The 20,466-nt window shown below is 38.8% G+C and overlaps 2 protein-coding genes across 5 annotated transcripts in view; both read right to left on the minus strand.

Moving 5' to 3' along the window:
• LOC102738890 (uncharacterized) overlaps nt 1-8,392 on the minus strand; it is a 25,070-nt gene extending 16,678 nt beyond the window's left edge. The window contains 1 exon segment of the mRNA XM_031032249.2: nt 8,300-8,392. Within this exon segment, the coding sequence (XP_030888109.2) occupies nt 8,300-8,333 (34 nt within the window). The 5' untranslated portion in view covers nt 8,334-8,392.
• The window catches only part of ZNF845 (zinc finger protein 845), a 180,659-nt gene that overhangs the window by 146,826 nt on the left and 13,367 nt on the right, over nt 1-20,466 (minus strand). For 2 of the 4 annotated variants that reach the window (XM_081807620.1, XM_081807621.1), the window contains exon 1: nt 8,874-10,578. The exons of 1 other annotated variant lie outside the window; for it this stretch is intronic. In XM_081807620.1, the coding sequence (XP_081663746.1) occupies nt 8,874-8,907 (34 nt within the window). In that variant the 5' untranslated portion in view covers nt 8,908-10,578. Of the gene's footprint in view, nt 1-8,873; nt 10,579-20,466 lie in introns of those variants that run through there. One more of the 4 variants, XR_014141037.1, reaches the window with a different exon arrangement.

The following is a 20,466-nucleotide window of genomic DNA, read 5'->3' on the forward strand; positions in this document are numbered from 1 at the left end:
TTCCTACAATAAAGGAAGCTCAGGAGAAGAAAATGTTAAGAAAATCAGAAGGAAGAGAAAATATATTTACGATACTGTATTATAAATAAATCTGACCACAATGGACCATACTTCAAACCCATGTTGTTCAAGGGTCAAGTGTACTTTGTGTTACTGTCTGTTTACCTGCAACCTTGATGAAGCTCGGGTAGGCTAAGGTTGTGTCGAATAACGTTTCTTTTATTACACATCAGTGTTAACACATTAAAATTCATTCAGTGTTATTAATTAAATATATTAAGTTCAAACACACTGTAAACAAACCACTGAAAAATCACTATATGATCTTTGGTCAAAATGCCCATTACATCACTCAAGAACCATCCCTGTTCACCTGACAGAATGATCTGTGAGTTGTGCTTTCCACGCTTTTCAACTGAGGCTAATTATTTAGTAAATGAGGATTTACAGTAATTTTACACCCTTTTAGGGAAGAGTTAGCTATACTTTCCTCAGTTATCTGTGAATATTTCTTTTATTTCAACTGAATAACAAATATTTACAAGTATCAACTGCTATGATGATGAAGATACATTCAGCTTTAAATAACCTACCACTGTATTCTCCTTAAACAGCAAATGACAAAACCACTTAAAATTTAGAATGTTTGTTTTACTTTAATGCAAATAATAATGCCCTGAATCCTTACTTCATCAGGAATTATTTCACTCTTATATGTCAACCACACACATCTCCATGTGGACTTTCCTCATATATTTCATTCTATAGCCTCCTTAATGTTGCATGGAAAAGTAGGTTATGAATGAATTCCCCATCACAGTGCCCTCATGTTGGTGACACAGCAAGAATCAAATCATTTTGCACGCACAGAAGCAATAAAGGCTTAACATAAGTTGATTTCAGAGTAAAATTAATATTTGCCATGCAAAATATCGCAAATATAGTCAAAAGAAAAAGGAGACACACCGAAACTAATAATCCTTCTCCAGGTATCTATCCACCCTTGATCCTTTCAGGCATATTAACAGAGACAGTTCACCATTGGATAACACGGGTTTGAACAGCGTGGGTCAATTTATAGATTTTTTTTCTTTTTTTTGAATATAGTGTAGTACTATAGACATGTTTTCTCTTTGTTATGATTTCCTTAATATTTTCCTTTATTAACCTTACTTTATTATAAAAATATTGCATAGGATACAGACAACATAAAAAGAAGGAGATGATTAACTATTCATATTCTAGGTAAGGTTTCTGGTCAACAATAGGCTATTTCTTTAAAAAAAGATTTTATTTACTTATTTGAGAGAGAGAGCAAGAGCAGGGACAGGGACAAGCAGACTCCATGCTGAGTAGGGCACCTGATGCAGGACTCGATGCCAGGACCCTGGGATCACGACCTGAACCAAAGGCAGACGCTTAACCGACTGAGCCATCCAGGCGCCAGCCAAACAATAGGCTATTTCTATGGAAAAGTAGGTATGGTTTTGAGTTTTGGGGACTCAAACGGTGCCTGGGTGGCTCAGTCGGTTAAGCGTCCACCTTAGGCTCTGCCTTCGGCTCATATCATGATCCTGGGGTCCTGGGATGGAGCCACGCTTTGGGCTCCCTACTCAGCAGGGAGCCTGCTTCTCCCTCTCCCTCTGTGCCCCGCCATACCCTGGTGTTCTCGGTCTCAAATGAATAAATAAAATCTTTCAAAAAAATTACACACAGATTTCCCCTTCTGGAGGGGGTTGGTACCCCTCCAGCCTGCATTGTCCAAGGCTAAAATGTAATTGATCTGAGAGTTTAAACTTCGGATTTTTCTCTGTAATAAATACTCTGATTTCTAATGTCTAAAATGTGGTACTGACTTATTGCTTTCTACTGTGAATGTTCTTATTTAGATTTCCTTTCTACTGCATACTTTGCAAATTATCTACATCTTTAATATTTTTATCCTTTATGAAGACTCTGTATATTAAACACAAAGGTCACTCATCAATCAGTACATTTCTAGGATTTCTATCCACTATGCTTTCTCTGATGCTGAGTAAGGGTTCAGTTCCAGGTAAAGACTTTGCCACCATTCTTGACATTTGTAAGGTACCCCCAGGATGTATTATCTCACGTTGAATACTTCTGATTATGAATTAAATTCCTTGCCACATTCTTTACATTTGTAGGTTTTCATACAGTATGCACTCTATGAAGTTCAGAAGTGTGTAGTTCTGCTTAAAGACATCGCCACAAATTTTTTTTTTTTACATTTGTTGGCATTGTCCCCACTATGTATTCCCTTATACTGATAAGTTTTGAGTGGTAGTTAAAGGTTTTGCACATTGTTTACATTTGTAATATTTCTTCCCATTATGAAATGCCTGCTGTCGAGTGAATCTTGAAGGCAGTTAAACGGTTTGCCACACTTATTACATTTTTAAGTCTTCTCTTCAGTAAGGATACAATGATGTACAATAAGATTTGATCTTTCATAAACAACTTTCCCACATTTATTACTATAATACTGGTTCTATGGAAACTGAGCTCTCTGATGTTTAATAGGATTTGACCCTTGATCGATGTTTTTCCCAGATTCACTGCATTGGTAAGTTTTGTCTCTATTATAGGCACCTCCATAATTATAAAAGTTAGAGCCCTGACTAAAATGTTCCTAAGTTCTGGGGTGCCTGGGTGGCTCAGTCGTTAGGCGTCTGCCTTCAGCTCAGGTCATGATCCCAGGGCCCTGGGATTGAGCCCCGCATCGGGCTCCCTGCTCCGCGGGAAGCCTGCTTCTCCCTCTCCCACTCCCCCTGCTTGTGTTCCCTCTATCACTGTGTTTCTCTCTGTCAAATAAATAAATAAAATCTTTAAAAATAAATGAATAAAATAAAATAAAATCTTCCTAAGTTCACAACACCTTGAAACCTTACTCCAAATTAAGAATTGTGTGAGATAAGTATTACAAAGTGATGTCTGGATAAAGACCCTCCAGTGTACATCTGAACTGGAAACTTTGCAACAAGGAGGGATTATGTGTTGGTGGAAGTGTAACAAACCCTCTGGAAAGCACTTCTCAAATCAATCATATTTAGACATTTTATCTTCACTTTTAAACGTCTAACATTCTGAAATTTGTCAGTTAACGATGAAACCAATCTTGTATTTGAAATCGTTTGGGGGCACCTGGGTGGCTCAGTTGGTTAAGCGGCTGCTTTCGGCTCGGGTCATGATCCTGGAGTCCCGGGATCGAGCCCCGCGTCAGGCTCCCTGCTCGGCGGGGAGTCTGCTTCTCCCTCTGACCCTCCTCCCTCTCGTGCTCTCTGTCTCTCATTCTCTCTCTCTCAAATAAATAAATAAATAAAAATCTTTAAAAAAAAAAGAAATCGTTTGAATGATTACTTTTAGTTTGGACTAGGTGACTTTCCAGAATTTCCAAATACCGTTCAAAAAAATATGTATGTTTAAAAAATGGATTATCATCCCTGGGTTCGAAGACATTGTTCTGCAAATATAACTGACTTAAGGTGAGGTTTTCCCCGAATGTTATCTATCCCTCATCTCTTATGGCAATAAGGATTTCATTATAGTAATTGTCACAATCTGGTTATATCCATCATAATGTCCTTCATTACCCCCCATCACATTCCCAGTCACTCATCAGTATAAATACTTATTTCCACAGCTTCCACAGCTTCCCATATCACTCTACAAACTGAATCTCCTTTCCCTGTCTTTGCCAACAGGCCTTGGGTGTTATGGAAAGACACGACTAAAAGATACAAAATAAGTTACCACACTTAGTACACTGACATGCATATATGTTAAAATGCTCATGTGTAGAACTGATACTCATCCTAGCACATCAGCAGAAGGGAGAAATAGGAACCACCAGGACTGCGCTCCTCCATGGAGACAAAAACGGAACAACTTACCTTTTAGAGTGCTCCAGAAGCCAGTTAGGAGAACACAGCACCCCCAGGTAAGTACAAAGGAAGAGCCTCATCAAAGAGACAAGGAAAGCTTATGATACTTGCCCACAATAGCCATTCACCCTCCTAGACACTCCATGGCAACACTGTGAGAAAACTCTTACCTCTCCTCAGGAAAGAAACAAATGAGTGACCTATATGTTCAATGATCTGGCTTCCTGGCTGCTGCCTGAGGGACTTGTTTCTGTCATGCATGACATGGGAGGCAGAGGAAATGAGAGCACCCTCTTGATGCAGCGTGGTGGCTGCTCAGACCAAAGGTGAGCATTTGTTCAACCAATGGAGAGAACACAGAGCTGAAGACAAACAGAGAGGAAGCTATCACGGACATAAAGTAGTAACTACAGTTTTAAACCTGGGAAATTACAAAAATTCAGAAATGATAAATGTCCAGAGCATGTGTGAGAGGTCCCAGAATTACTATTATTTGTGTTCCTCTCTACAAAGCAAGTCCATAATCTTGGGCTCAGAGGCTGCTTTTTTAAAATCCACATATGTCAACAAAATATAATAAAGCATAGAGCGCCTGGGTGGCTCAGTCGTTAAGCGTCTGCCTTCGGCTCAGGTCATGATCCCAGGGTCCTGGGATCGAGGCCCCATCGGGCTCCCTGCTCCGGGGGAAGCCTGCTTCTCCCTCTCCCACTCCCCCTGCTTGTGTTCCCTCTCTCGCTGTGTCTCTCTCTGTCAAATAAATAAATAAAAAACCTTAAAATATATATATATATAATATAGCATACAAAGAAACAGAAAAATGTGTTCCAAACAGAGGAATGAAATAAATCTCCAAAGTTGGCCTTAAATTAATAAAGAACCATTATTAGTGGCCTAACAAAGAATTCATATAACCATCATAAAGATGTTCACGGAGGAAGAAAACAGATAGTTAACTAAATGATATCAGGGAAACTATGCATGACCAAAATGAAAATCCAAACAGACAGAAAGTATAACAACAATGAACCAGAAATAGGGAGCTGAAGAGAATAGTCACTGAATTTAAAAATACACCAAGGGGTCAGCCATAGACTTGATTAATCAGAAGAAAGAATCAGACATCTTAAAGACACCTTATTTTAAATTCTCTACTGAAAGGATCAAAGAAAAATGTGGAAAAGGACAGAGTCTAAGGGACTCATGGGAGACCAACAAGTGGACCAATATGTACATTAAGGGGACCCCATAAGGAGAGGAGAGTGAAGGGGGCAGAGAGTTTACATGAAAAACTAAAGGCTTGTACATCCCATGTATGTGGGAAGAGACTAATTCAACAAGCTCAGTAAATTCAAAATAGGATAAATCTCAAGACATGAACACAGTGACACATCATAATTATCACAAATCACAAGTGAAAAGAAAATTTTGAAACAGCATGACAAAACCAACCATCTTGTACAAGAGAGCTTTATAAGATTAGTAGTGGGATTCTCAGCAGGCCTGACAAGAAGAACTACATGGGAAAATATATTCACATACTGAAAGATCAAAAAATAGCCACCAAGAATACTTTACCTGGCAAAGCAGTTTTCCATGAATGTAGAAATGAAGACTTCCCCAAGTAAAAACCCCCCTAAGTTTACCAGTAGACCTGTCCCACAAGAAACGTTAAAGGAAGTCTTTCCAGTGAAATAAAATGATTTTGAACAGTAACTGAAACCACAGGACAACATAAAGCTCTCAGCTAAATGTAAATATTTACAAAATTACAGAATCCTGTAGTGTTGTAATGAGGTAGCACACGTCACTTTTATTTCTGCAGTAGAATTTTTTTTATATAAAAGCATAAAATCATAAACCTAGGTAACAAAGTACACCACATAAAAGATAGAATTTGTGATATTGGTAACAAAGTGGGTGCAGGGGTGGAGATGATAAGTAGAAGAGTGTTGTATGCAAATGACAAGAGCACTTAAAAATGGTTTGTTATACCTTTAAAATGTTTTAAGTAATCTCTAATGTAACTATTATGAAAGTAAGTACAGAGAAGACACAAAAGTTAGTGAGGATGGTATCAAAGCACATCATGGGTATAACACCACAATTAAGGATATAATGTAATACCAAAATTTGATTCAGAGGTATAAAATGTTTAAAAATTACACTGAATCCACAAGAAGTGTTTCTCTCATGCAAAGGGAATATAAATTCACCAACAGCTGATGAAATTAATTCTATTATTATAACAACTCACCTAGACATGATACAACACTCACTGAACACTAACCAATAAAACAAATTCACAAGATGAGTCATAATCACAGTATGCATGGGTGGTATTTATACAGACAAATACATACATAATTTTATTGATAAAGGGCATAAAGCTGATTCATATGTGAGATAAACTCACACTGTCTTGAAATCTACTGAGTTGAAAATTGTCATCCTATAATAAAATACACAGGCAACAACAATATCACAACTAAATAATGTTGTGGAGGGTCCCATACAAAAGTAAGCACATTATTACGGAATTGCAAAAGCAGAAGAAGACAAAATTTAACCCAAGTAAGTCTACATAAAAATACATGAATTTCTGAAAGGAAACCTTCTATATAAGCGTAATTTTAACCTGTGACTATGTACCCATGAAAAACAAGTATTTTGAATTACTGTCATGCCTAAATTGACAGTAAAATTATAAAGAATATTCATTAAAATCAACCATGAATAGCTCTAATAGAAAATCTTATGAATGAGCACTTAAAAGACATTAAAAAATGTATTATGTTATTAACATGTCCCTCCTCTTACACAAAATGCAAGGCTATAATCCATTCTTTAGAAACAAGCAGGCTGGGGTGCTGGGTGACTCAGTAGGTTAACATCCAACTCTTGATTTCACCTCAGGTCACAATCTCAGGGTTGTGGGATTGAGCCCCTCAGGGAGTCTGTTTAGGATTCTCTCCCTCTACCCCTCCCCATACTAGTGCTGGCTCGTTCTCTCTCTGTCTCTCACAAATAAATAAATTTTAAAAAAGAACCAAGCACCCGAAGAAATACCCTTCATTTTGAAATACAGAGTATCAAAATTGTAAAATATGCCAGCAATCACTTTGTAAAAAATAAATACTGGGAATTAAATTCGGATACATTCTGAGGAAGAAAAGCCTAACAGTAAATTTCTCCTAAAGTAAAATAAAATTTATAAACAAAACTTTTTTTTAAAATATGGGGATTTTGGGCGCCTGGGTGGCTCAGTTGGTTAAGCGACTGCCTTCAGCTCAGGTCATGATCCTGGAGTCCCGGGATCGAGTCCCGCATTGGGCTCCCTGCTCAGCGGGGAGTCTGCTTCTCCCTCTGACCCTTCCCCCTCCCATGTGCTTTCTCTCATTCTCTCTCTCTCAAATAAATAAATAAAATCTTTAAAAATAAATAAATAAAATATGGGGATTTTACTAATTATCCACCTCACTTCTTAGCAGCATACGCCCATGTCATATCCCAACTATTCATATAAAAAAATTAGAGATGAATCTGACATATAACTAATACAGTGAAAACACACGACAAAAATCACAACTTCATATCATACAAAATTATAAAATGATGCAATTGTTAATAAAATAACAATTGAGACTTTATTATAGGCTGCAAGTTCTAAGTTCTAAATGTTCTAGCTCCCTTATGGCATTAATTTATAATTTATGTAGGAATTCTAGGACACAAAAAGATACATTATTTCACCACTGAGGAATGCAACACAGAGTGGAACTTTCTAATATTAGTCAATACAAAGAAAAATGAACCTTTGAAGGGAAATAAGGGATTAGATTTTCTCATTTTAGGGAGGTGCTTTATTATCTAATGAGATTACTGAGTCTCAATTTTGTTCAATTAAAATTAAAGCCTCCATAACATTGGAAAGCATAAACCAGAAAACACCAGATATCTATCAACAGTGTTCCCATGATGTCTGCACCAAACCCCAGTATTCCACTGCTATCATGACACACTTCTCATACAAGGCAAAACAGAACTTAGAAAAGGCTTAGCATAGAGTTCCTCAGAAATAGGGAGATTTCCCAGGGCCCTCACGGCAATGGAGAAGCTCTCAGACTATGGAAGCCCCCCACTCCCAGGGTAGTTGCCTGGCCCTCCCTGTGGATGTGATGGACCATCACTGGAGCTGAAGAAGAATCTTTAGAGAATGTAAGAGCTTAATAATGTTGGATAGTTGATGTCCCTCTGTGAGAGGGAGAGAAATAAAACTAGGCTTCTCAAACTAATTTCCATTCAAGGAGAGCTACTTAAAACACACTTTAAGGTCAATCTTCCTGCTTCACATTTGGACCTCACCTCTGTCATCTGCTTCATTCAGTCTCACCTACCTGGGTGGAAGGCTACTCTCTTCTTTCTCTTCATATCCCAGAGCTCCTTCTCTTGCTCCAAAAAGAGGACCAGGTTTGGCTTCCACACGAGATCTGTTTAAAAGAAAAAAGTATTGCTGGAGATTCTAACTTTCAATCCAAAATTGTGCTCAGCAGAGAAGAGAGGACATTGTAGAATTCTAGAAAATTATTTCCCAAGTGCTGTTAACCAACGATCCCTTTAGAACACACAGTAGGGGTTTCGAATATTCACATTATGACCTCCACTTCCAAGTACTATTGATACAATAACAAAGAGTAATAATTGGAGTTTAGGATGTAGGCAGTACCATTTTATGTCACTGAATATGTAGAATTACCACAAATCTACAGAATTGATGATATTACCCTAAGGAAAGGGGAAGCTAAAGCTGAAAAGGAAATATCATGAAAATTTTTCTCTACAAACCCCTACTGATTTCCCTTATTGCCTGGATCTGAATTCCAGTCATGCAAAGACTCTTTGAAGAGATGGTTTTCAAAGGAAGGAACAAATCTGAGTGTGGTTTGGAAATATGGAAAAAGCCATCCTCACCTAGGAAGAGGAGGTGTCCGTAGTTCTCTAACATCACATCCCTGTACAATTGCCTCTGGGTATGTATGGTTCAGGCATCCCCACTCCTCCTGAGAGTTTGATGGCCACATCGCTGAATGTCAGCACTGGTGAGCACAGAGGCCGACACAGGGCTCAAGCCCATGACCCATGAGATCATGAAGTGAGCCAAAATCATGAGTCAGACACTTCAGCTACTAAGCCACTCAGGTGGCCCTCTTAATTAGATTCATATTCTGATTTACTCTAGGGCAGCAACAAGAACACAGAAGTTATGCTGTGTCCTTCAGTGTGCCTCAGGCACTGATACCAATTTGCTTATTATTACAGCTGACGTTAACTTCTTTTACTTGGCTTGGTGCTCTCTGTCAGATTCCTCCTATATAACGTGAATTTATCTCTTAATCATTCATAATGATTGGATGGATTTACTGCAAGGTGTGCAGAAGCCATCACATTGAAACTGGAAACTCCTTTCTTCTGAGTTTCTCTTTGCTTGTAGTTTCCAATGGAAAATGAAAGCTCTCTCTTTTGTGCACTGAAGATTCTGACTTGTGGGAGTGTTGGTTCTAAGTCAATGAGGCCTCCAACTTGTAAGATTTCATTGTATTTCACACTCACGTCACAGACACATTCTTTTGTTTACTTATTTGTATTTTCCAGAAAACATGAATCATATAGTTAACATACTGAAGAGTCTCTGTGTCCAAAGCTGTGACTTTTCATATGGGTACATAAACTTATTTTATTTCACTTGGCACAGAGTACAACACAGAATGGCATACACCATCAAAGCACCATTTGTCGTCACGAGTGAACACTTTGGTAGCAGAGACTGTACATCTAAAGATGGACATTAGGGAGAGCAATATATCATGGACTCGTAAGAAACAGAAATTTTTGTTACTGGGAAGTTACATGCACAGAGAATATACCTGACCAAATGGGTTTGACAAGTTGCAAATTTTCTGCATCCTGTGACTGTTATTGGTGTTCTCCTGAAAAAAGCAAGTCCATAAAGACTAGGAGACCTAGGCTGTTTAAATTCCCAAATCTCAAAAGATCAATCATACAAAGAAGAAAAACAAGGCACGCTGAAAGAAACGAAATACATCTGCAGAAATTGGCTGTAGGTAATGGACATCTATATTACCTGATACACAATTAAAATAACCATCTAAATGATGATTAAATAGCTAAAAGAGTTAAAATATTCAAACTATGTTAGAACAAAATCAAAATATCAATGAGACAGAAAGTACAATCAAGGAACAAACAAAAAATGAGAGCTGACAGTAGTACAATAACTACACCTGAAACTTCACTGGCGCTTAATGACGACTTGATCAAGCAAAAGAAAGAAAGAAAAAGCCCGAAGATAATTCACTAAAATTATGAAGTTACAGGGAGCACAAAATAAAAATGTAGACAAGGGACAAATGCCTGAGGGACTCACTGGACACCATCAAGGAGACCAATATACACATCAAGGGGACCCAATGAGGTAAAGAGAAAGAAAAGGGGGCAGAGAGCTTAAAAGAAGAATTAATGGCTTATATGTCCCTCATTTGAGGAAAGAAACAGGCCTAAAATATCAAGCAGCACAATGAATTCCAAATAAAATAAACTGAAAGATATCCACACAGATACACAATATATCAAACTATCAAGAATCACAAACAAAAAGAAATTTTTTTTTTAAAGATTTTATTTATTTATTTGAGAGAGAGAGAATGAGAGACAGAGAGCACAAGAGGGAAGAGGATCAGAGGGAGAAGCAGACCCCCTGCCGAGCAGGGAGCCCGATGCAGGACTCGATCCAGGGACTCCAGGATCATGACCCGAGCCGAAGGCAGTTGCCTAACCAACTGAGCCACCCAGGCACCCCAAAAAGAAATTTAAAAGGAACAAGAATAAGCACCCCAGGACGTACAACAGAGCTTCTACAGCATTATCAGTAGATTTCTCAGCAACAGCCTCATATAAAGAAAACAGTATACAATCTATCAATAGTCATGAATGAAGCAAATTACCAAGAATACTCCGTCAAGATGAAGGACAAGTAAAAAATTTCCCAGAGAACTACTTGTTACAATTTCAGCACCATTAGACTAGCCCTACAGAAAATGCTAAGATATCGTACATACAGAGAATTTTCTAACACTGTCATACTGTAGCACAAATCACTTTATTACACAAAAAAGAATCAGAAAAAGAAGGATGTCGGGACGCCTGGGTGGCTCAGTCGTTAAGCGTCTGCCTTCAGCTCAGGTCATGATCCCGGGATCCTGGGATCGAGCCCCGCATCGGGCTCCCTGCTCCACGGGAGGCCTGCTTCTCCCTCTCCCACTCCCCCCGCTTGTGTTCCCTCTCTCACTGTATCTCTCTCTGTGAAATAAATAAATAAAATCTTTAAAAAAAAAAAAGAAAAAGAAGGATGTCTAGCCCAAGAATTAGCAGAGGGGAGGAAATTTTAACATGCAACATAAATCAACAAAATAAGATATAGCAAGGGGCACCTCAGTAGCTCAGTCAGTTGAGCGTCCAACTCTTGATTCCGGCTCCTGTCACAATTTCAGGGTCGTGGGATTGAGCCCCACAAAAGGCTCTGTGCTCAGTGTGGAAGTCTGCTTGGGGTTCTCTCTCTCCCTCTCCCTCTGTCCCTCCCCCTGTTTTCGGTCTCTAAATAAATAAATAAGTAAATAAATAAACTATTTTAAGAAATAGGATATGGAAAAAATAAAAAGCCATCAACAAAACAAAGAGTTGGTTTTCTGAAAAGATCCAGAAAAATGACACACCCTTTACTAAATCAAGTAAAAATAACAGAAGACTCAAGTAAAACCACATTAAAACTGATGCCGGGGGCGCCTGGGTGGCTCAGTTGGTTGGAGACTGCCTTCAGCTCAGGTCATGATCCTGGAGTCCCGGGATCAAGTCCCGCATCGGGCTCCCTGCTCAGCGGGGAGTCTGCTTCTCCCTCTGACCCTCCCCCCTCTCATGTGCTCTCTTTCATTCTCTCTCTCAAATAAATAAAATCTAAATAAATAAATAAATAAATGAAACTGATGCTGGGACACCTGGGTGGCTCAGTTGGTTAAGTGTCTGCCTTCAGCTCAGGTCATGATCTCAGGTTCCTGGGATGGAGCCTCATAGCAGGCTCCCTGCTCAGCAGGGAGTCTGCTTCTCCTCTGCCTGCCACTCCCCCTGCTTCTGCTCTCTCTCTGGCAAATAAATAACTAAAATCTAAAAAAAAACAAAACAAAAAACTGATGCCATAGAAATAATAATTGTAAGAGGCGATAAAGAAAAATTATATGCCAACAAATGGATACCAAAAACCATGTGTATAAATTTCATAAAAGATACAATCTGTTAGGGCACCTGGGTGGCTCAGATGGTTAAGCATCTGCCTTCGGCTCAGGTCGTGATCTCCAGGTCCTGGGACAGAGCCCTGTGTCAGGCTCCCGGCTCAGCGGGGAGTCTGTTTCTCCCTCTCCTTCTGCCTCTCGCCCTGCTTGTGCTCTGTCTCTCTCTCAAATAAATCAATCTTAAAAAAAAAAAAAAGATCCAATCTGTACTCTATCATGACCAAAAAAAAAACAAAATGAGAAAACACCTCACAACAGACCGACAACTACTAAATAGATAGAAAAAAGTAACCAAAAACTCTGAAATTGTCTAACCCAGATGAATTTTTGGCTAATTCAAGGAAACATTCAATGAAAACTTACATCAAACTTCAAACACTACCAACGTATGAAGAGAAATTATCAGATCCCTTTCTATGACACCAGCCTTATCCAGATATCAAAGCCAAAGACACTACACGTAAAGAAGAATACAGACTACTATCCAAGATGAATATTCGTGCAAAAGTCCACAATAAAATACAGCAAACTGAGAGGCGCCTGGGTGGCTCAGTTGGTTAAGCATCGGACTCTTGGTTTCCACTTAAGTCATTATCTCAGGGTCTTGAGATCCAGCTCCTTTGGACTTAGCGCTCAGCAGGGAGCCTGCTTGGGATTCTCTCTCCCTCTCCTTCTGCCCCTTCCCACTGCTTGTTCTATAAATACATACATACATACATAAGACCTTTAATAAAATATAAAATAAAATACAAGGAGCTGATGGCAAAAGCACATTTTAACATTCTAAAGCATGAACAAGTGGGAATACTTCCTCAAATTCAAGAGTTTCAACATACTGAAAACAATATGTAAGACATCCCGTTAACAGAATAAAGGTCAAAAATAACATCACTTGAACTGATGTGGAAAAAGAATTTGACCATGTTCAACACTGTTTCATGATAAAGACACTCAACAAAATAGAAAGAGAAGGTAACCACCTCAATGTAGTAAAGGCCATATATGAAAATCCTAAAGGTAACATCATACTCTAGTTAAAGACTGAAAGCTTTTCTTCCATGATCAGGTAGAAGAGAATGAAGCAAATTCAACACTTCCATTCAACATACTACTTGATATTTTACTTAGAACAATTAGATGGCAAAAATAAATAAAAGGCATCCAAATTGGAAAAGAAAAAGTAAAATTATTTCTGTTCACAGATGATATACTCTTATATACAGAAAAGCCAAAAGAATCCACATTTTAAAAACTTTTTTAGGGGTGCCCGGGTGGCTCAGTTGGTTAAGCAGCTGCTTTCAGCTCAGGTCATGATACCAGGCTCCTAGGATCAAGCCCCATGTCAGGCTCCCTGCTCAGCGGGAAGTCTGCTCCTCTCTCTCTCTCTCTACCCCTCCCCCTGCTCATGCTCTCTCTCTCTCAAATAAATATTTTTTAAAATAAATAAAATAAAAACCATTTAAAAGTCAAACAAATTTTACAAAGTTTCAAAATACAAGGTCAACATGTAGAAATTAGTTGATTCTACTAAAAAAAAAACCAAAAAATTAAGAATATAATTACATTTATGGTAGCATCACAAAGAATGAAATGCTTAAGATTTAACATGATAGAGATAAAATCTTATGTGATGAAAATTATAAAATATTGCAGAGGTAACTAAAGACAGAATAAGTAGGAAAACATCTATGGTGTTGGATTAAAATCTAATGGTATTGGAGTAACATACATAATATTATTAAGATGTCAATAATACCCAATGTGATGGACAGATTCAATGCAATCTCAAAATCCCGATGACATTTTTGCCAAAAGGATCAAAACCCATATTATAACATTCATACAGAATGTCACAGAATATCACGTATCCAGAATCTTTTTTTTTTTTAAGATTTTATTTATTTATTTGACAGAGAGAGACACAGCGAGAGAGGGAACACAAGCAGGGGGAGGCGGAGGGGGAGAAGCAGGCTCCTCGCAGAGCAGGGAGCCCGACACGGGGCTCAATCCCAGGACCCTGGGATCATGACCTGAGCCGAAGGCAGACGCTTAACGACTGAGCCACCCAGGTGCCCCCAGAATAATCTTTTTTAAAAAAGATTTTATTTATTAATTTGTGAGAGAGACAGAGAGAGCGAGAGAGCACAAGCAGGGGTAGCGGCAGGCAGAGGGAGAAGGAGCCTGATGTGGGGCTCGATCCCAGGACCCTGGGATCATGACCTGAGCCGAAGGAAAACAACCGACTGAGCCACCCAGGCGTCCCACATACCCAGAATAATCTTGAAAATGATCAGTACCTTGGAGACATCACACTTCCTGATGTTAAGCATATTACAAAGCCAGAGTAAGCAAAATAATTTAAGAGGCATGATAAATAAGGAACACTGGAACAGAACAAAGAGCTCAGATATAAACTCTCATTTCAAAGGAACTTCAACAAGACCTCCTGCCTATACCACAGAATAGATAAAAGACAGCATCTTAAAACAATGGTGTTGAGAAAATCAGATGCCTACATGGTAAGAATGATGATGGACTCCTACTCAAGACCACACACAAATAAATTTAAAAAAAAAAAAAAAAAAGGGGGCGCCTGGGTGGCTCAGTTGGTTAAGCAACTGCCTTCGGCTCAGGTCATGATCCTGGAGTCCCGGGATCGAGTCCCACATCGGGCTCCCTGCTCGGCAGGGAGTCTGCTTCTCCCTCTGACCCTCCCCCCTCTCATGCTCTCTCTCTCTCTCTCTCATTCTCTCTCAAATAAATAAATAAAATCTTTAAAAAAAAAAGACCACACACAAATATTAACTCAAAATGGGTCGAACACTTAATTAAACATAAACATGTAAATATAAAGCTCCTAGAAAAAAAAAGATAGAGAAAAAGCTACGTGACTTTTGATTTGACAATGATTTTTTAGATATGACACCCATGTTGGAGGCAACGAAATTAAAAATAAACCAGTGAGATTATAACAAACATAAAAACCTGTACACAGTAAAGGAAAGAATGGAGTGAAAACAGAAACTACAGATGGGAACAAATTTTTGCAAAGCACCTGTGTGTAAAAAGGTTAATATCCAGAATTTATAAAGTAATGATACAACACAACATCCGGACAACCTGAATGATAAATGGGTAAAGCACTGAATAGACATTAATCAACCCAAAAGGTACACACATGGCCAAGATGCTCCAAATCTGATAAATGATTCGTGAAATACAAATGAGAAACAACGAGGTATCACTTCACATGCAACAGGATGACCATTATGAAACATATCAAAATTAACATGGCTTGGTAACTGATGTGGAGAAGTTAGAACTCATATGCACCATTGCAGGGAAGATAAAATGGTGGAACCAGTGTGAAAAACAGCATGGAGATTCTTCAAAAAATTAAAAACAAAATTATTCTATGATCTACCCATCCCACTTTTGGGTTTATATCCAGAAGAATTCAGAGGAAGATCTGGAATTGGTATTTGCACATCCACATCCACTGCAGCTTGACCCACAAAAGCGAGTAACAGGTAGAATCCACCCAAATGCTAATGGTTAGGTGGATGGATGAAGAAAATGTAGCATACACATACCATGGGATATTTTTCAACTTTGAAAAAGAAACAGATTTTGTGACATGATACAACTTGGGTAAAGCTTGAAAACCTTATTTTTAGTGAAATAAATGACTCACAAAGAGACAGATACTATAGGATTCCACTGAGGTGAGATGGATCCATTGTGGTGACTGCTCAGAAAAAAAAGCTGACCGCTTATTCAAACACTGCAGAGACTGCACAGTTGCAGACAAACATCAGGGAAAATAATGTATCATGGGTTCCAAAGAAGAAACAACAGAGCATTTTTTAACTGGGATATTTAAAAAACTCAGACATTACACATCCCCAGAATATGTTTGACAGTCCCCAGGATTATGCAGGACTATGCAGGCTAATGCACAGTTGAGTGTTATTTTTATTCTCCAGTACAAAGCAAGTCTATAAAGCCTGGGGCCAGAGGCTGTTTTTTATTTAATCCCCAAATCTCAGCAAAAGATCACAGGCATACAAAGAAACAGAAAAATGTGTTCTAATCAAAGGACCAAAATAAAACTCAAGACTGGCTCTAAATTAATAAGGAATATTCATTACCTGACAAAGATTTCAAAATAATGATCACTAAGGTGCTCAAGAGAAAGAGAAAACAAATAGGTAGGTAAATGATAACTGGAAACCGTACATGACCAAAATAAAAATCCAAACAGACAGAAAGTATAAAAAACAACTCAACAGAAACTGGGAGCTAAGAGTTCAATAACTGAATTTAAAAATACACAACCGGGTCAGAAACAGATTTCACCAAGCAGAAGAAAGAATCAGACATATTAAAGGCCCTTCGTTTTAAATTATCCATTGTCGGGAACAAAGAAAATATGGAAAAGGACAGAGCCTAAGGGACTCATGGGACACTGACATTGGAGCATTTTACATATTAAGGAGGTCCCCACAAAAAAGAGAGTGAAATGGGGCAGAAAACTTACATGAAGAACTAAGGGTTTACACCTCCCACAATTACGGAAAGAGACAAATTCAAGTAACTCAGTGAATTCTATGTAGGATAAATGTCAAGACATGAACACAGCAACACATCATAATTAACCTATCAAAAAGTACACATGAAAAGAGAATTTTGAAACAGCATGACAAAAGCAATCCATCTTGTACAAGAGAGCTCCTATGAAATTAGTCGGATTCTCAGCAAATCCCAAGAGGTGCATGGGATAATATATTAAAGCAATGAAAAAAAAAAAAATATATATATATATACACACACACACCAAGAATACTCTATCTGGCAAAACTATCCTTCTAATATGGAGAAAAGAAGGCTTTCCCAGGTAAAAACCCTGGAAGTTTACCACTAGATCTGCCCTCCAAGAAACGCTAAAGGGAATTCTTCTACTTGAAGTAAAAGGATTCTAAACACTAACTAAAACCACATGAAAATATAAAGCTCTCAGGTAAATGTAAATATTTACACAAATATAAAATGTGAAGTACAATAATGAGGTAGCACAAATCAATTTTATTTCTGCTACAGAATTTCTTTAAAAATAAAAGCATAGGGCGCCTGGGTGGCTCAGTTGGTTAAGCGACTGCCTTCAGCTCGGGTCATGATCCCAGGGTCCTGGGATCGAGTCCCGCATCGGGCTCCCCGCTCTGCGGGGAGCCTGCTTCTCCCTCTCCCACTCCCCCTGCTTGTGTTCCCTCTCTCGCTGTGTCTCTCTCTGTCAAATAAATAAATAAAATAAAATAAAATAAAAGCATAAAAATCATAAATCTAGGTTATAGAGTATACAACATAAAAGCTAAATTTTGGAATATCAGTAATAAAAAGTGTATACAGGGGTGGTGATCCTAAGTAGTAGAACTCTGGATGCAATTGACAATATCAGTTTTAAATGGTTTGTGATAGGGGCGCCGGGGTGGCTCAGTCATTAAGCATCTGCCTTTGGCTCAGGTCATGATCCGAGTTCTGGGATTGAGCCCCGCATCGGGCTCCCTGCTCAGCGGGGAGCCTGCTTCTCCCTCTCCCACCCCCCCTGCTTGTGTTCCCTCTCTCGCTGTGTCTCCCTGTCAAATAAATAAATTTAAAAAATCTTAAAAATAAATAAATAAAAATAAATGGTTTGTTATACTTTTAAGAGGTTTTAAATAATCTCCATGGTAGCCACAAAGAAAACACCTACAGAAGACACAAAAATGAAATGAGAATGGTATCAAAGCATTTCATTACAAAAATCAAAGAAACAAAAGGGAACACAGTAACAGAAGAAAAATGGGATAAAATAGCTACAAGATGTACAGAAAACTATTTAAAAATGGCAAGAGTAGCTCTTCCCTTTGAGGAATTACTTTCACAGTAAATGGATTAAACTCCTCTGAAGACAGGATGTCTGGGTAGCTTAGTCATTAAGCATCTGCCTTCGGCTCCGGTCACGATCCCAGGGTCGTGGGATCGAGTCCCACATCGGGCTCCCTGCTCAGTGGAGAGTCTGCTTCTCCCTCTGCCTGCAGCTCCCCCTGCTTGTGTTTCTTTGGAAAAAAATTTTATGCGTGGTATGGCCTGACTAAGATTGGGATGAAACAGTTTTAAAAGTACATGGGTATAAGATGGACATTCGGCTTTCACCCCGTTAGAAAGACATAGTTTTCTTGAATTGTTGGTCATCTCTTGGTAAGAAATTGTAAACAAAGTTTTTTTTCCCTTCTTTATCTGCCCAGAAAACCAGAGTTTCTATGTTTTCTATTTATTGGGTCTTTGTTTACTTTAGAAAGTTAAAACTTCTCAATATTATAGGAGGTAAGTTTTGCTAACAACTATGTAACATATGGAACCACTGATTGCCACCCTGGTTAAATAAATAATTAAAGGGTTTTTTTCCCCCTAAAGATTTTATTTATTTATTTGAGAGACAGAGTATGCACGAGAGAGAGAAAGAGAGAAGGAGCAGGGGGTAGGGGCAGAGGGAGAGGGAGAAGCTGCTGTGGTTATGTAAATAATTAGACCAAATTTGTTCAACTTGGAATTCTGTTACAAATGAACTAATCCGCATTTCAGTATCTTTGATGGAAATGAGGGTGATTTTAGAGAGAAACATTATGTTTTAATAACACATGCTTGTGGATGTCAGATTGTAGTTCTGATTATCCGTTTGTTTGCCTATAAAATAGGGCTGGATCCTGAACTCTACTGGCTTCCTCAAAATTCTGGTTATGACCCTCCAAACTGAGGTTTCTAATTTTCTCTCATTCTCTTGACTTGGAATCATTGAGAACTACAACCACCCTTTTTCCTGAAGCCCTGCAAACCAAACAACTGAGGTGAACTTCACAGAAACTGCCACACGGCCCATGTTTACACAATCTTCATGCCTGTTGCTGTATGGGCCACTTGGAAAGACCCCCAGAGACATGTGAAGAACAGGCCAGAACAATCTATCGGACTGCCTCTGCCTGTTCCTACTCCACTGGAGGGGGCTTCAAGCCTGACATGTGAAAATCCCCTTACTGGAGGTGCCTGGGTGGCTCAGTTGTTAAGCATCTGCCTTCGGGTCATGATCCCGGGGTCCTGGGATCGAATCCCAGGTCGGGCTCCCTGCTCAGAGGGAAGCCTGCTTCTCCCTCTCACTCTGCCCCTCCCCACTGTTCATACACACACACTCTCTCTCTCTCACATAAATAAATAAAATCTAAAAAAAAAAAAGAATCCGCCTCCATGACGCCTCCTGAAATGAGACAACTGTTCAACTGAACTAAACTATTTTGAAGACAAAGACTGGTTCGTAAGATAGTAACCAAACTTCTTACCTAAGGCTCAGAGCGGAACATTTAAACTCCAACTAGAAGGAAACAATGTTGATCTATGATGTTTTTCCAAGAAAAATTTTGTCAAAAGGGGAGATTTTGCAATTGCCACTAACTCCCTCCCAACCTATAATGCATGATCCACTAAAAGACAAGTTGTAGATTTTATATACCAGTATATTCACAATAGTCCTACACTGAAATCCATCCACATGCCTCTTAACAGTAAAATGATGCCATCAACTGTTTGATATTCACACAATGGACCTGGATCCATCCATTCTGATGAATGATGCAGAGCAACATGCAGTAGTTCACAAACACATATGGAAAGAAAAAAACCAAATACAAAAGAATTCCCATGGCCTGATTACATTTATACAAAGTATAAAAATGAAGATAGCAATCTATTGCCTTACATGTTAAGAGTGCTGAACTCTGGGGAAAGTCCCTGAGGAGCTAAAGAAAAGTATTACAGGACCAACAATATTCTCTTTCTTGATCTCAGTGGTTTCTGGAGATGTAATCAGGTTGCAATTTTCCATTCAGCTCTTTATGATTTGTACAAGTGACTTTACTTTTTTAAAAAAACATACTCATTACAAAAAACAATTGGAGGGGCGCCTGGGTGGCTCAGTTGGTTAAGCGACTGCCTTCGGCTCAGGTCATGATCCTGGAGTCCCAGGATCGAGTCCCATATCGGGCTCGCTGCTCAGCGGGGGGTCTGCCTCTCCCTCTGCCCTCTTCCCTCTCGTGCTCTCTGTCTCTCATTCTCTCTCTCTCAAATAAAAAAACAATTGGAAGTAAACAGATTAGTGTCACAATACACTTATATAG

Source organism: Leptonychotes weddellii, chromosome 16 (assembly GCF_054177405.1).
Source record: "Leptonychotes weddellii isolate Sample4059 chromosome 16, ASM5417740v2, whole genome shotgun sequence".
NCBI classification, from domain to species: domain Eukaryota; kingdom Metazoa; phylum Chordata; class Mammalia; order Carnivora; family Phocidae; genus Leptonychotes; species Leptonychotes weddellii.